General features: G+C 44.2%; 2 protein-coding genes across 7 annotated transcripts in view; one reads left to right on the top strand and one right to left on the bottom strand.

The window, feature by feature from the left end:
* The window catches only part of Senp2 (SUMO specific peptidase 2), a 47,908-nt gene extending 42,294 nt beyond the window's left edge, over window positions 1-5,614 (top strand). For both annotated transcript variants that reach the window (XM_050146314.1, XM_050146315.1), the window contains 3 exons: window positions 545-629; window positions 1,966-2,061; window positions 4,486-5,614. In XM_050146314.1, the coding sequence (XP_050002271.1) occupies window positions 545-629; window positions 1,966-2,061; window positions 4,486-4,548 (244 nt within the window). In that variant the 3' untranslated portion in view covers window positions 4,549-5,614. The remainder of the gene's footprint in view (window positions 1-544; window positions 630-1,965; window positions 2,062-4,485) is intronic.
* Window positions 5,615-14,334: 8,720 nt separating this feature from the next.
* The window catches only part of Igf2bp2 (insulin like growth factor 2 mRNA binding protein 2), a 111,912-nt gene continuing 108,904 nt past the window's right edge, over window positions 14,335-17,342 (bottom strand). For 3 of the 5 annotated variants that reach the window (XM_050146556.1, XM_050146554.1, XM_050146555.1), the window contains 2 exons: window positions 17,103-17,216; window positions 14,340-16,145 (listed from right to left, as the gene is read on the bottom strand). In XM_050146556.1, coding sequence (XP_050002513.1) covers window positions 16,053-16,145; window positions 17,103-17,216 — 207 coding nt within the window. In that variant the 3' untranslated portion in view covers window positions 14,340-16,052. Of the gene's footprint in view, window positions 16,146-17,102; window positions 17,217-17,342 lie in introns of all 5 variants that reach the window. The other 2 variants (XM_050146553.1, XM_050146551.1) reach the window with 2 other exon arrangements.

Genomic DNA, 17,342 nt, shown 5'->3' with positions numbered 1-17,342 from the left:
CACTAAAAACTTTCACTACCTTGAGTAGTACTTTTCAATACAGTATACGATGAATTCTTTAGTTGTCTATATTACAGATGATATAGAGAACTAGAAAAATACATAGCCAGTTGGTAATTGAGTGGCTGTTTTAGGGGTTTTTTGTTGCTGTTGTTGTTCTAAAGTAAGCATGCATGATATCTTTTAACATATATAATTTGTACTAGCAGGAAAGGACAACCTAAAAATAAAAATGTAATTATATTTCTAAAAAAAAAATAGATTCAGGCCGGGCGGTGGTGGCACACACCTTTAATCCCAGCTTTTGGGAGTTGGGAGGCAGAGACAGACATCTGTGAGTTCAAGGCCAGTCTAGTATACAAAGTGAGTTCCGGTACAGGCTCCAAAGCTACAGAGAAACCCTGTCTTGAAACCCCCACCCCCAAATTAGAATCAGATTTGAGAATGACATCCCTGCTGAACATCACGTGGTCCTTTTTAATCACAGTGGGTGGTCTCCTGGGCCTCCATTGATAAATTTATTATTTGTTTTTGTTTTCTTTAGTCAGTATTTGCAGGATGAAAGTAAGACCAAAAGAAATACAGATCTCAATCTCTTAGAGTGGACCCACTACAGCATGAAGCCACATGTAAGTGACGCTGTCTGTATTTCTTGTTTCACTCATTTTCCTGAAGTATGTGTGTGTTTCACACTAAAGATTGAATTTAGGGTCCGTGGATACAACCTTAGTCCTAAGGTTTGTATTTCTAAACCTATAACCATCCGTGTAACCAAGATAGTTGCTTCTTGTCTTTCATCTTACTTTAGGTATAAACTGTTTGGGGAAACCCAGTCTCAGGTCTGAAAATGGGCCCCAGGATACTGTGAGATCAAAGGCAGGCAGACCCATGACAACAGACTGCAGCTTATGGTCCATTTGCACAGAAACTGGCACAAAGTGGCAGCAGGTCTAGTGGTTAGGTCACATGGAAGAGACCTCATCTAACCACAGTGATCTGGTTTTTCTCCAGCTAATATCAGACGAAAGGCACATTCTGCGTATTCATGATGTCATAGTCTGGTCCTACAACTCCCATACATACCACTCCAGTGGCTTGACCTGCCGTAGTGTGCTAGGAAACTGTGCTGTGGAAACTGACCAGGTTCAACTCAGATTCAGTTAGGGTCACAGTTCAAGATGGCTGTTGTCATGTCAAGTCAAGATTGGGATGAGAGCACACAGCTTTTTCATACAGGTTTATTTTCTAATGTCTTAGAGCTGCTTGCTCCTAGCTGTGTTTCTGCCTCAAGGACATGACTAAGCTCTCAAGGAATGATCCTAGTAGATTAAAATCTTTTTTTCATCTCCCTGGAAACTGTAGGGATCCCAAGCAATGGGCAGGTGCCCTGATTGTTAGGACATGTAACCTCCACAGTATTGAAATATATGCTTGCGTTTTCGGGCTTATTTAAAGTTTATAATAATATGAATCATTGTCACTACTATTCTTGTAATGAATCAAATGCCGTTCCTTCTTTTCCCACCCTCATCGTGTTTGATGGGTTCTGTTTTGCTTAGAACTCTTACTTGCCTTACTTGTTTCTTCTGCAAAGTGTTTGTGTGGCCTCACATGCTGTATCATGATGACAGTTTTTAGTCCATAAAGAGTCAGAGTGATTGTGTCTGTGATCTGTGTGTGTATAACACCAGGTTATCCACTGAGAGTCAGAGTGATTGTGTTTGTCTGTGATCTGTGTGTGTATAACACCAGGTTATCCACTGAGAGTCAGAGTGATTGTGTTTGTCTGTGATCTGTGTGTGTATAACACCAGGTTATCCACTGAGAGTCAGAGTGATTGTGTTTGGGTAGCACCAGATTCATCCACCATCATCACACTGTTTTTCCACGGCGATGTTTAGAGAGACTAAAGGGTTGTATATGTAATGATATTTTACCTCTTCCCCCTCTGTTTGTTTTGTTTAGGAGATTCCTCAACAATTGAATGGGAGTGATTGTGGAATGTTTACTTGTAAATATGCAGATTATATTTCTAGGGACAAACCTATCACATTTACTCAGGTGAGTCCAGCTCCTTCTCGTGCACTTATTAGTGTACTTTGGCAGTGCCTGGCACACTTCAGGCTTTTCTGACAGACAGACAGACAGACTGACTATTGCTAAGAACCTTAGGTGAGGCCCCATTCAGAATCAGTGGTGCACATGCTCTGTCATAGGTGTGTTCTTGGACTTGACCAAAAATTGTTGATGACCAGTGGGATAATTTGCTTGTGCTTGACCTCCATTTTTTGATTGGTTTGTATGTATCACTGTTTTTAGCTAAAGGGAGGCATGTGAGAGTAGATAACAGCCTTGGGAGGCCTTTAACCCCAGGTCTAAGATGGAAGCATGAATGAATGGCTGCTTTCCTTTCTGAGGAATGTTAACACTTGAGAGGAAGTTCAATTCTATCAAAAACCTTAAACTTCTCTTGATAGTGAACTCTCAGTCTTTTTACAGCCAGAGTGAACCCCAATTAGAAATATTCTCATCCATAGACCTCTGTCTCATAGTTCCTGTGTGCCAGACAAGCTGTTTTCTTTTTTTTTTTTTATTTATTAAAGATTTCTGTCTCTTCCCCACCGCCGCCTCCCCTTTCCCTCCCCCAATCAAGTCCCCCTCCCTCGTCAGCCCAAAGGGCAATCAGTGTTCCCTGCCCTGTGGGAAGTCCAAGGACCACCCACCTCCATCCAGGTCTAGTAAGGTGAGCATCCAAACTGCCTAGGCTCCCACAAAACCAATAGGTGCAGTAGGATTAAAAACCCATTGCCATTGTTCTTGAGGTCTCAGTAGTCCCCATTGTCCACTATGTTCAGCGAGACCGGTTTTAACCCAGGCTTTTTCAGACCCAGGCCAGCTGGCCTTGGTGAGTTCCCAATAGAACATCCCCCATTGTCTCAGTGTGTGGGTGCACCCCTCGTGGTCCTGAGTTCCTTGCTCGTGCTCTCTCTCCTTCTGCTCCTGATTTGGACCTTGAGATTTCAGTCCGGTGCTCCAATGTGGGTCTCTGTCTCTGTCTCTTGTCTCCTTTCATCGCCTGATGAAGGTTAATGTTCAGGAGGACAGACAAGCTGTTTCTGAGCAGCAGAACTAAGTGCTTTGGAGGAACATGGAGTAACCACTACTGAATGTCAGCTTTCCTATCTCAGATAATCAGTAATCACTATTGATTAGTCTCAGCAGTTTTACTAGGAGTAAAAGTAATGTTTTACTGAGTTTTATATGTTTTATTTTTTTGAGAGAGACAGGATTTCCTATAGCCACAAACTGGCCTGGAAATCACTATGTAGCCAAGGATGGCCTTGGCACTTCTCATCCTCCTGCTTCTGCCTCCTGATTGCTATGATTCCAAGTGTACACCACTGTGTATATTAGACAGTCTACTGAACCCGTGGATGCCTTGAACTATTTCAGATAACTTAAGAATCATATGCTAAGGCTGGGCATGGTGGTACATGCCTCTAATCTCAGCCCTGGGAAAGCAGAGATTTGAGGGTCTCTGAGTCTCGGGCCAGTCTGGTTTATATAGTGAGTGATGGGCCAGCCAGGGTTACATAGTGAGAGACCTTGTCTTTAATTTAAAACAAATAGGCCAAAGGTGGGAACATCAGTTTTTTAAAATTTTTTGAGAGAGGGTTTCCCTGTATGGCCCTGGCTATTGTGGAACTCAGAACAGTAGACCAGGCTGGCCTCAAACAGGTCCACCTGTGCCTGTTTCTGCCTCTGGAGTGCTTGAGATTAAAGGTGCACATCCCTACCACCCAGCTTTTTCCTGCTTTTTAAATAAGGGTCATTTAAATTGAAACCAGTGCCTCATAAATACTAGGCAAGATCTCTACTAGAGAGCCATACTTTCATGCCCTAAGGTCACTTTTTAATATAAAAGCGAATTATTTTTTAAAAATAATGTTCACTTAGGATGTAGAAAAGTTTCCTATTGTGCCACTGCTTGGACATTTCCATTTTGTTGCTTTTTTTTTCTTTATTTTCTTTTCTTACTACTTTTGTCATTACTCTGTAATATATGATTCTGTGTTCAGCTTTGGTTTTTCTTAACCTGTAAGTACATATGTATGCACATGTAATTACACACGAATGTATGTATATAGGCTGAGTGTGGTACACTTGTAATCCTAGAACTGGGAGGCTGAGGCAGGAGAAGCTCATGAACACAGCCGCTTAGGAGGCTGTTTAGCAAGACCCTTCTTAAGCAAGCAAACACCTGTGTCAAACATGGCAGACCATGCTTGGAATCCCACCTACATAGGTGGGAAGATCAGGACAAGAAAGCCTTCCTGGCTCAAAATAAATCCCATTGTGCTTCAGAAATGTAAACTTGATGTAAAATGGTCAGGCTGATGGACGTGGTGACACCTAGAGGCCGTCATGCTGTGATACTGCACACAGCGTGTGTAACACTGTTTGTTGTTTGTGGGATTCTTTCAGCACCAGATGCCTCTCTTCCGGAAGAAGATGGTGTGGGAAATCCTCCATCAGCAGTTGCTGTGACGATGCCCTGCCCTGGGCCTTCTAGCTGCTGGTGGTTCTTTCATGGATGTTTCCATATACCTCATGCATTGTGGGTCAAAAAGTCCCCGTATCATTTCTGTTCTCACAGGTACTGAGCTATCAAGAGTGCATGAAGGCCTCTCCACAGTAGCCCTGACTCGAGGTGTGGAGGGGCTGCTTGCAACCCTGTTTGTAAGGCTGTGCCTGCTCAGAGCCCTGGACTGTTCACCCCATAAAGAACAAATGCTAATTAATGTTTTTTGTTTTCAAGAGTTATTTCCATATGAATGTGGGAAATGCAGGACTTGTTCTATGAATTGTTGTTTCTGTATATTTGTTCGCGTGTACTCACTCACCGCCCATTTGCAAACACTGGGCAGTGCCCTTCCTCACTGCTCTTTATAATTAACGATAAATAATTTGTTATGAACTATTTATTTCTGAAAAGAATGTTAATCAGACTTGCCACTCCCTGCTGCAGAGGGACGAAGCGGGTGTTGACTAGCTTCTCTGATGCTGGAGTAGGAACTGCCGACATGGTTAAAGTTCTCTTTTGAGACTTGAAGATGCAGAAGAAATGACGATGCTGTTGTAGGGATCTGCTGCCTTTTAGAAAAGCACAGTGCGTGGAGATGTGGCCAAGGAACTCAATCTGTGCAGCCTCAGAACAGCGTGCGCTCATCTTAGAGACTTCCTTTTCTAGAACTGAAGTAGCTTGGCTTCCTCTTGAAACTGGATTCAAAGTAACTGTGACCATAAATGTTTCATCGTAGGTGTGGTTGAGTATGAACCTCACAATGGTAAAGGGCTGGCCTGAACTGTCTATTTCAGAAGATACTCCTCAATTTATGCCTATTTTTCCTCAGAGTTTTTTAATATATATATATATATATAAATAAAACTGAAATTAAGTTCTTGGCTCATTAGCATGCCCTACTCCAGTCCCACTGAGCCTCCGGAGAGAGATTTAGTACCTGGCTCTGAGGTTGCCCGTTTTACAGTCATCTATTTTGCATATGAAAGTTTGTATTTAACTTTTTTGTTCATTAAAAATCTTACAGATGTGGTTATGCATTTTTAATTTCAGAAAGTTGGTCAGAGCATATTTTGCAAGACCTAGTGCCTAGTGTTGCTTTTATGATGTAATAAAAGACTGTCTGGCAGAACCTAGAATATATGCTGATAATTCCTCCTCTCTTCAGCTTCCACCTTCCCAACTTGTTCTGATACAGAAAGAAGAAATAAACTTAGAAAAGCTGCATATGTGTTAGATACAAATGTCCATATCTGCTCTTGGGGAATCCTGGGTCAGAGGTTGTAGCCATTGAAACCTGTTTTTTCTGAGACTTGAAGTCGCCTTGGTATGGAAGCTGGGCCTGTGATGTGGACCAAAATGGCCAAGCCAACCCAAAGAGACCTGGTGGCCCAGTCAGGGCGGAACTGTGCTCCTTCCTCCGCAGGACGGACTGCACAGAGACCACTTCATTTAGCTGACACCCTGGGAATTGGGCCAGTGGGGCCAAGATCAGGCAGCTGGTATAACCAGAGGAGCTCAGAAGTTGGCTGTCTACTAGAAACTGGATGTTAGAATTCTGCCTGAGAGTTTATGGCCCAAACCTGCCAAGATGGTTGCATGACCTGAGCTTAATCCCCTGTACCTACCATGGAAGGAAAAAACTGACTCCCCCAAGTTGTCCCCTGGCCTCCACACTTGGCCACATGGACAGGTGCACTGTAATAATAGTAAGCAAATTTTCAAAGGAATCAAGGGTTGAGTTCCCTTTTAGCCTCAGCCTAGCACCTATGTCACAGGCTCACCTGCTCACACCTGTAATCCCAGTTCTGAGGGAATGGCGGCAGAGGACCAGACCCTGCCTCAGAGGAACCGGAGAAGTGCTAGAACACCGCTAAGCTCCTCTTCCGGCCTTCTCATGTACTCATCCGCACTCATGTGCGTGCACCACACTAAGGCATAGTAAAATAGGTGAGTGCAGATGTTAAGCTACAGCTGCACTACTCTACCTGAATTCCTGATCCAAGCTAAGATGCCACAAGGATGGTTGTCTATGCACTGACGTGTCTCCCTTGGTACAAAGAAGTGTGTGGGCAATAGAATTGTTACAGTTGCGGGGAGGTCGTGGCGTACACCTTTAGTCCCAGCACTCAGGAGGCAGAGGCAGATGGATCTCTTGAGTTCAAGGCCAGCCTGGTCTATAGAGTGAGTTCCAGGACAGCCAGGGCTGCACAGAGAAACGCTGTCTTGAAAAACCAAAAGAATTGTTAGTCAGACATTCTGAAAAAAATAAAAATAGCTATTGGTGTAACTAGCGAGCAGGTCAACAAAATTAAAGCCAATGTGTGTGTGAGTGTGTGAAATTTCAATTTGGGGACCTGAAAAAAAATGTTTCATTGTTCTGTTTAGCCCACAGTCTGTCATCTGAAAATGAGTAAATTTTAAGAAATGCATAGTGTTGGTGAGTTCTCTTTCTGCAGTCAAATGCTCTATGCTTGTGCTTTACCTGGCGTTGCGGTCGGGGGACGCTGTCCAACCATCCCTGCAGATACTGTATTCTACCCAAGTTGATTAAGGCTGTTGGAGCCCCTGCTCCCTCCCTCTCAAGTCCTGCACTGAACCTGTGGACTGCTGAGGGGACCTTGTGTGGGCGGGGAGTCTTCCTGAAGATACAGTAAACACCAAATGCCTAAACAACTTAAGATACTGTGGTCAACCCACATATTTAAATGGCTTTATGAGCTGGTTTTGAGAAGGCCTCCATATCAAGTAAATTTTTAGACCTTATTTGTAAGGTGGAGATACATATGGCTTGCTGATTTTTAGTAATTTAATATACCCAAAGATTTTGGGTGTGCTGGAATAGATACTAGTTTATTTACCAATAAATTAATCTCTTAAGTAGCTTTTAGATTTTGTATTGAAACTCATGTATTCTATGATCAATATATGACTCACATGTACACAATTATTTTGTGAAATGTTTCCTTTTTTGGACTGGAGAGATGGCTCAGCAGTTAAGAGCACTTGTTTTTGCAGAGGGCAGTAAATCCCAGCTTACACACTGGGCAGCTCACAATGGCCTATAGTCCTAGGTCTAGGGAGTCCAGCACCCTCTCCTGATTTCTGATTACATGGTATACACTCACTCAGACAAACACGAGATGGGACTAGCTGGGGAGATGGCCCAGGAGTTAAGAGCACTCGCTTCTGTCCTCAGGCTCCAGTGCTCTCTTCTGGCCTCCTTGGGCACCTGCACGCACAAACCCAGACATACAGATAATTTTTTTTAAAAAAAAATTGTTTTTGTTTTTCAAGACAGGGTTTCTCTGTAGCTTTGGAGCCTGTCCTGGACCTAGCTCTTGTAGACCAGGATCTCATAGAGATCCGCCAATCTCTGCATCTAGTGTTGGGATTAAAGGCGTGTGTTACCACTGCCAGGCAGAATGAAAGGTTTTAAAAGGCAGGAGGTGGGGGAAGAAGGAGGGAGGGAGGAAGGCACAGCCTGTTTCAAAATGATCCACCTAAACCTAGGGGAACAGGCTAGAAGCTTCTAGACTTGATAAGTGATTACCAGGGGCATTCACTCTGGGGTACATTGGCATTTCCTAAATATATTCAGTAGAAGTCCTATTATTTCTGTACATGGGTGATAAGACAGGAAATCAAATTGACAGGACAGCCCAACAAGCAGCTGAGTTCACTTGCTTGAACATGTCGGGGAAGGAGAGACCCAGCTTCCAAAAGTATTCTCTGACCTCTATATTGTGTGCCAACACTCATATAAATTCAGATTTAGAAACAAAGGTCTGGCTCAGGAAATGTAAGAAGTGTGTCTTTTTCTTCCTCGAGATGCGTAGCCAACATGCACGTTTTACATGAAGAAACACGTCTTTGTTTTTATTTTGTTTTGAGAAAGTTCTCTGTGACTCAGGCTCGCCAGGAACTCACTTTAAAGTGCAGACTGCCCTCAAGCCCACTGCAATCCTTCCACCTCTGCTTGCTGGGAGCTAGGATTACAGGCATGCACAGCTATGCCTAGCTAATGTCCTAGCCTAGCATCTTTCAACTATAGGTACTGAGTCCTTGTCTCTGAGACTCCTATGGAACTGTTCACAGGAAACTGCCAGAACAACAGAGTTCTTGGGGGCATGCACTTCAAATATATAAAGAAAAGCTCTACTACCCTTGCTGCAGACACAAACACACATTCCACATACACAGTCTCTACATGTCATGTCAAACGTTACACATAAATATGGCAGTCAATGTGTGATTCCTAAGTACCAGATAACATCTATAATTTCCTTTAATAACAATAATATGTACTTATGGTAGAAAGGTAAAATACTAACAAAAGGTAAAGAATAAAAATTCTGGCCACCTCTACCACTCTACTCCACACCCAGACTCCCCACATCTTCCAGGGTCCCACAGCCAGTCCCATCACTTCTGAAGTCAACCTCTAGGCGTCTACTAAGCCCTGCCCTACCTGTATCCATCCACAAGACCCTCTGCACTTCCTGCACCACCCCGCACCATACATCAACCCATTCATAGTTGGCCATTTCAGTGGTCCACTGGACAAAAAAATTGAATCAATTGACATCCTACATCAAATAGCCTTAACATAGCTACAGAATAGTCTATCCAAACACCAAAGCAGAATATACATTCTACTAAATAGTACATGGGAGCTTTTCCAAAAAGAGGCCACATCCTGAGACACAAATCATTGAAGTAACTCCTTATATCCTATCTGACCACAATGCAGCAAAACTTAAAATTGCCCTAAAGCTACAGAGAAACCCTATCTTGAAAAAACAAACCAAATCAAAACAAAAGCTTAAAATTAATGCTGGCAGTGGTGATTCCTGTCTCTAATCCCAGCTCTTGGGAGGCAAGAGAGGTGAATCTCTGGGTTTGAGGCCAGCCTGGTCTACAAAGTGAGTTCCAGAACAGCCAAGACTGTTATACAGAGAAACCCTGTCTCAAAAAAAAATAAAATAAATAAAAAATAAAAAGTCTTATAACCAGATAGATTCAAAGCAGAATTCTAGACATTCAAAGAGTGCTGCAAACTCTTATGAAGCCAGTATCTGATACCTAAACCAGGAAAAGGCAAAACATAAAAAAAGACAGGCCAATATCTCTGATGAACATAGATTCAAAAAAACCCAATAAATACAAAGAATACAGATACAGTCAAAAAGATTATCCACCAAGTTGAAATTACCCTTGAAAAGCAGGGCTGGTTCAACACATATAAGCTGATGAATAGACCACATAAATGGACTTAAAAACAAAAAGCATGTGATCATCTCAATAGAAGCAGAAAAAAAATACTTTGACAGAATCCAACATTCATGACAAAAGTACTAGCTAATATAAGGCTGGAGGGAATAAAATACATACAAGTAACTCACAGCCAACATCATCCTAAATGGAGAAAAGCTTGAAGCAATCCCACTGAAGTCAGGAACGAGGCAGGAATTCCCACTACCCTACTCCTGCTCAGCATGGTGCTTGAAGCACTAGCTGCAGCAATAAGGCAAGAGAAGGAAATCAAAGGACTACAAATAAGGAAAGAAGTCAAACTATCCCTATTTGCAGATGACATACTACACATGACAGATCCCCAAACTCCTACCAGAAAACTTCTGGAGACAATAAGCAAATTCAGCCTTTTTGATACAGAATCAATTTGCATGAATCACTAACTTTTCTGTTGGTATTTCCTATACCAAGAACACACATACACAGAAGGTGGCTATGAACACACCTTCACAACAGCCTCAAAGAAAATATGGTATCTAGGGGTAAACCTAACAACCAAGGAAGCAAAGGACCTCTACACGAAAACATAAATTCTCTGAAAAAAGAGATGGAGACACTAGAAAATGGAAAGACACCCTATGTCCATGGATTGTAGAATTAACATTGTGAAAATGACCATTCTACCAAAAGCTATTTATAGGTTCATGCAATCCCAATCAAAATCTGCATCTCACTCTTCACAGAAACAGAAAAGGGTATCCTAAAATTCATATGGAACCATGAAAGAGCTTGGATAGCCAAAAGAATCCTCAGCAAAAAGAACAATGCTGGAGAAATTACAATTCCAGATCATAAGATATATTACAGAGACATAGTAATAAAAACAATATGGTAAAAAAAAAACCCAACAATATGGTATTGGCACAAAAACAGGCATGTAACCAAACTGAAGACCCAAACATGAGCACACATAACTTCAGCCGTTTAATATCCGACAAAGACTCAAAAACAACCCAGGAAACAAGAAAGCATCTTCAACAAATGGTGCTGGGAAAACTGGATGCCAACATGCAGTGCACAAAAACTAACTCCAAATAGATCAAAGACCTTAACTTGATATCAGTAATACCCTCCATGCCATAGGTATGGGAAAGGACTTCCTGAATGGGACTCCATTTGCCCAAGAATTCATGACACTAAAAAGCTTAAACAAGTCCTACATTTTCAAGAACTGGATAATGAAAATGTGCCCCATACACACTAGGAATACTTATCAGCTGTAAAGAAAATGAAATAACTGCAGGTAAACGGATGGAGTAGAAAAGACCGAATCGAGAGAGGCATCCCAGCTCCAGAATGACAAGCACCGTAGGTCTCTCTCATTGAAGGCTCCTAGTGCCAAACCTTCAGATGCCAATACATAGCATATAGGAACTACATAAACAAGGAAAGGAAAACAGAACCTTTGCCAAGATAGGGAGGTCGGGGAACAAGAGGGAGGAATTTAACCAGGTAAAAAGGGAAACGGGAATGGGATCCTTAGTGTCGGGGAGCAGAGTAAATAGAGAAGGTGGGAGGAACGTATGGGGAACAGAAGGATACAAGTGAGTTGATGGGGGAAATGGGAAAGCAGGGCTCTTTAGGGACTGAGAGGAAGGTAAATACAGAAGGAGAGAGGTGGCTAAAACAATAACAGTGACATCTAGACCGATAGTGACAGTGGTGGCGCACACCTTTAACCCCAGTGCTGGGAGGCAGAGACAGGCGGATCTCTGTGAGTTCAAGGCCAGCCTGGTCTAGAGTTCCAGGACAAGAAGAGCTACACAGAGAGGGCTGGAGAGATGGCTCAGTGGTTAAGAGCACTACCTGCTCTTCCAGGGGTCCTGAGTTCAATACCCAGCAACCACGTGGTGGCTCACAACCCCTATAATGAGATCTGGCGCCCTTTTCTGGCCTACAGGCAGGATACTGCATAAATAAATCTTAAAAAAAAAGCTATAGAGAAACCCTGTCTTCAAAAACAAAAACAAACAAACAAACAAAAAAAAAACACAAGGACATATGAAAATGCTACAAGGAATCAAACTATTATTTACAAAACCCACAAGAAATTCTGTGTATGAATATACATATATATTTTAATGAACCTTTCTCATCTGAACTTTTTGCGCTAGTACAACCTAACCCTCGCAACCAGGAACAGTGCAGTGGTTGCGTGCACCGGGCATATGCAAGACCAGCCCTGTTAGCAGTCATGGATAGGGGTGGGCTCATCGGGTTCTACCCCTTCCTGCTGAACTGTCTATCAGTTGTTGACAGATTCTTGGAGAGGGGAAACCATCGTCTGCAGTTGTATATTCACAGCTGAGCCCACCAGGCTACACAGGAAGCCATGGAAAGCCACGATCACACAGACCAAAGCGAGCAGATTCTCGAGGCGAGAAATAGTTCTATAGGGAAGATGTGGGGTAGACAAGGGTGGGAGGGAGCTAAGAGGAGGGGGATGGGGAGTAAGCAGTATGCAGTAGACTATCAAAGGACAAGCAATAATTTACAAAAACCTTGATCCTTGATTCATCCTCCAGGGCTGGCTCAGAGGTTAAGAGCACTGACTGTTCTTCCAGAGGTCCTGAGTTCAATTCCCAGTAACCACATGGTGGCTCATGGCCATCTATAATCAGATCTGCTGACAACAGATACATAATGAATAAATAAATCTTAAAAAAAAAGATTCATCCTCAAACTGAGTAGAAGACACATCTGAAACTGGATTGACTTTACTTCAGAATTTTTGTTTCACAACGCTTTAGGGCGATTATAGTCAATTTTATCAGAAAAAAATTGGAATATATTTATATGTATATTTATATATTTTTTGAAAAATATATATTTAACCTTATTTTTCAAAAGTTAATTCTGGGATCCATAGATATAGGTGATCATTTGATTTTACTTTTCATTTTGAGACAGTCTCATAGGATGATCCGAGTAGGTCTTGAACATGTGAGTCTCCTGGCGCCATTAATGGGGCCAAGCTAAATCTGTGTTTTTTAAAAAAGACTTTAAAAAGACTTTTTCTGTACATTGGGGTTTTGTCTGATGTCTGAGGATGCCAGATTCCTTGGAACCAGAGTTACGGACAGTTGTGAGCTGCCATGTGGGTGCTAGGAATAGAACCCAGGTCCTTTGGAAGAATAGCCAATCCCCAAGCCATTCTAACCACTGAGCCATCTCTCCAGCCCCTAAATCTATTTTTGAATGGTTATAGTGTGATACTGGTTTCTGATGTGTATGTGTATGTATCTATGTGTACGTATGTATGTATCTGTGTGTGTGTTACGCACGCTAAAGGCCACCATCATGGTGGCTTGGGTAAGCCAATATTCTCTGTAGCACCGATTTGCCTTAGGCAGTCCAACACTTGAGTCAGTAGCTTCTCAGTGCCCAGTGTTATCCTTTAACACCTTCCTACCCGGCATAGCAGTGAACACCAACAGTCCCAGCACTCGGGAGGCTGGGCAAGGACTGCTGTGAGTCTCCAGGCAGCAGACTGCACATCGGGTACCATGTCAGCCAAGATGACACACAGGACCGGACCATAAAAAAAAAAAAAAAAAAAAAAAAACCACAAAAGCAAGCAAACCAAACCCCACTTTGCTTCTAATCTGTTCCCACTGGCTATGCCAGTACCCACCTCTATACCTTCCACTGGGGGAAGTGGCAAGTTCCTCCGAGAGATGGTGACCATCAGGCAGACAGCCTGGCCCTGGAGGTTCGTCCCTTCATGCTGTTCCGATTTGCTGTGTGTTGCTAGTCTCTACAGCTGAGCTACACTCCTGTTTCAGCCTTGCTCAGCCTAGAACTCGACAGTGGTCAATTCTGAAGACAGGATTTCGCTGTGTAACAGCCCTGGCAGTTCTGGAACTCACTTTGTAGACCAAGCTGGCCTTGAACTCTACCTCTGAGTGCTGGGGTTAAAGGTGTGCACCACCGTGCCCATGGTTTACGCATTTTTAAGCTTTCAATTAGAAAATGGTTAACTCAGCAGTTCTCAACCTATGGGTCGCGACCGCTGGTTTATTTTTTTAAGCCTTTCGCAGGAGTCATAGTAGACCATTGGAAAGCAGTTTACATTGTGATTCATAACTAGCAAAATTATAATTCTGGTTATGAAGCAGCGACGAGATAATTCTATGGTCGGGGGTCACAACACTGAGGAAGGCTGAGGGCCTCTGCCCTTGAGCTGGCTGAGGATTCAGCTCAGCAGGCCAACCTCTAGGCCTATAGATCTGCACCCGAGTCATCCACAGGCTGAAGCACACGCCCCGCCTCCTCCCACAAGCCCCCGGTGACCCACTGACTCATCCAGTTCCCCACCCCCAACCATGTGGACGAGGATCTGCCCAGGTCCCGACTGTCCAATTGCTCAATAAGTAAGACACCAGGACGCCAGACTCTTGTTAGCTTGGATATATTTTTCTTTTTCTTTTCTTTTTTTTTTTTTTTTTGTCAAAGAACACTGTTTGCAGTAGAGGAAACCGGCATTGCAGTCTGGTGGTGTCTTTCTTGGCTTCTTCACATAACCAGGCCGTGGTCATCCTTCAGCGCAAAAGCCCTCATGGCACGCACCCTATTGAAATTCAGGACGGCTCCAATATTCTCTCTCTGTTTTTGTCATTTTTAAAAAATAAACATTTTTAGATGTGTCCACAAGAAGGCCACGCAGGCTCTTGGCCAGCGGAAGACGAGCCAGCCCGGTAGCCGCACACTCGGGCTGCCGCCTGCTCCAGGCTGGCAGTTGAAAGCTTTTCCTTTTCCAACTCATTTTTATTACAAAAATAAAAAATGCTCCAACTATCAGTTTTACAAAATCTCTAAGGGAAACACAAGAGCGAGGTGCTGAGGTAAAAAAAACACCTGAGGTAGCTTTATTTGTGTGTTTTTCTCATTTTTAAAAAAAATCTGTGAATTTAACGCCCTGGGCCAACAACCTTGTATAAATTGCTATTTTCCTGCACTTTCAATTTTTAAAGGAAGAAATAATTTCACTAAATGTTGATGGCTTATATACCAAAATGTAGAAAGACAAAGTACATTCTTTGTTTCTGGAACATTCCTTTGTTTGGTTGGCTGGCTGGTTTGGAGGGTTCCTCTTCTAGAGGCTAGGACAAGTGCCATCGACTCTTGTTCACTTGAGTAACCAGGGGCAAGCTGAAGCTGGTTCCTGTGTTTCGCAATGGTTCCTTTTGTGTGACGTGATACTCAGAGCACTGCTTTGCCTGGGGGGTGGGGGGGCGTGCATAGATATGGGGTGGGGACAGAAAAAGATGAAGGAATTCAAAGAATGGCAGGTAAAGAAGAGAGAGGAAGGTAGGGGAGGGAGATAAACAGAGACAGAAATATATAGCAGTATGCAAAAAAAAAAAAAAAAAACAGTTTAAAACCCGTGCCGCAGAGAAATGGGTGTATGGGATAAACAGGTGACAAGGGCTGGGGGCCCTCCTCAGGGACGGTATCCCTTCTGTTGATAGACACAGGTGATCCACAACTGCCGTTAAGTGTCCTTGACGAGATTTCCCTCCAAGTGAATTTTGTGTGGGTGGCTCAAAGTTCCTTTCACTACCTATGGTCCTCACCAAGACTTTATTCTTTGAAGTCTAGAAAAGCCTGCTTTCTCTTCAACAGAAAACAAAATTAATAATTGAGTAAAAATTGGAGTGAGTTGGGTTACTTGATATATTATTTCTAAAATATATTAACGCTGCAGGCGCCCTGTGTAACCCACAGGCAACATTATCTTAACATCTTCCCCTTCTAGTATGTACAGCCATGTACAGAGACACTTTCCACAACGAAGAAAAGGCTACGGAGGTTTGCCTCGCTTTGAGCATGTTCACCTATGTTAGTTCAACTGGAAGGGACGGCGTCCTAGGAGCTGAGGAGGGAGCTGAGTGGATGGGCAGTGGATGATGGTAAGCCTGCAGAAGCCAGGGGAAGCTGGGCGCAGGTCAAGTGGTGTTCCTGGGGAACCCGGCCCTCCCTCGGCCTCCTGGATCCCAGGATGTGTGGGGGTCTGCAGGCCCTGGCTGCTCTACAGACTTCTCACTCCTCAGGATGGTCTTTGGTTTGCTCCCGATCTGCTGGCTGTTTGGTCTCGTCTGTCAGGTGTTGGGAGGGTTACATTCATCGGTTGTTTGCTGGCGCCTGGGGGGCCTCACTTGCTGCGCTGTGAGGCGACTCCCTGAGGGTATTTCTGCTCCTGCTGCTTCACCTGCTGGACAATTTCCCTGATCTTGCGTTGCGCAGTCTGCAGCAAAGAGAGGGAGGGGAGGGCACAGGGAAGAGACAATCCCAGTTCTGGGGCCCACAGGAAACCAGCGGGGACTTGGGAAAGGAGAGACCTCAGACCAATCTCACCTCCCCCAGGTCCCCCAGCATCACACCCAACAGCCAGGGGAAGAATTCCTCTTCACCAAGGCTACTTACTGGGTGCAAGATGGGGTGGGGGAAGAGGAAGGAGGGTGCAACGGGGTGGGAGGGGGAGAACTAGCAGCTTCTAATTCACAGTGAGCAGTCGGGCTAGAGAGCAGCTGTAGGGTATAGTGACCATTGACTGGGGGTGGGGGGGTGTAGGCTGAAGGCCCTCCCCTCACACTGAGCTCTGCTGTGCCCCTCCCTTTCCCAGAGCACGAGAAAGATCAGCAGAGAGACTAGAGCCCTGCCAAAGCCTGGAAGAGCTGGAGTTCTGACCCTGAGCCGCAGCTCCCCAGGCCACAGGAAAGCAACTGAGAGTCAGATCAAGTGGGAGACCACAGACTGCCCTTCTCCTTTGCTTACATGAGGACCACAGTTGCCCTCTCTCTAAAACCCACCCAGCAAAAGGCATCGAGACAACCAGGTCACATGTCACTGCAGGGCTGGCTTCTCTGAGCACAGGGCAACAGTGATGGTGTCTTCTAAGGAGGTGGGGAAGACAGCAACAGAACACTAGGGCCCCACTGTGAGCAGTTAACCTTCCGCAGTGAAACCTGGCCACCTGGTTGCCCTGCTGGGGACCTGCTGGACATGAGGCTCCTCGGAGGAAGGCTGGGAGGGCAAAGGGATGCTAAATTCCCAACCCTAGCATGCCAGGAGCCTTGCACCAACAGTTTCCAGTCCCTGAGGTCAGGGGCTCAGGAGGGACTCAGGTATATGGCCACTTGACACGGATACAGTACGTGAACTAGCAGAGAGCGGGCAGGAAGCAGGCCTCACAGAATAGTACCTGGCTAGCAAAAAAATGCCCGATAATTCTGACGATCACTTCCGCATTTTCATCTGGCGTTTGGTCACGAGGCACGATAACTTCTGCACTGGTCAAGTTCTGCAGCTCGTTTACCTGGAAAGGCAGAAAACTGAGCGAGGCCAAGCGCACCCCAGTAAAGCCAATACATGGGCTGTGGAGGGAGACACTCTAGGGATGCGGGGGAAGGGGAGGCAGAATCTTTTTTTTTTTTTTTTTTTA

This window comes from Alexandromys fortis, unplaced genomic scaffold (assembly GCF_014885135.2).
Source record: "Alexandromys fortis isolate MF-2015 unplaced genomic scaffold, M_Fortis_MF-2015_v1.1 scaffold_56, whole genome shotgun sequence".
In the NCBI taxonomy this organism is placed as follows: domain Eukaryota; kingdom Metazoa; phylum Chordata; class Mammalia; order Rodentia; family Cricetidae; genus Alexandromys; species Alexandromys fortis.
The sequence above is the reverse complement of the archived record's forward strand: the minus strand, read 5'-3'. Positions and strand labels throughout refer to the sequence as shown.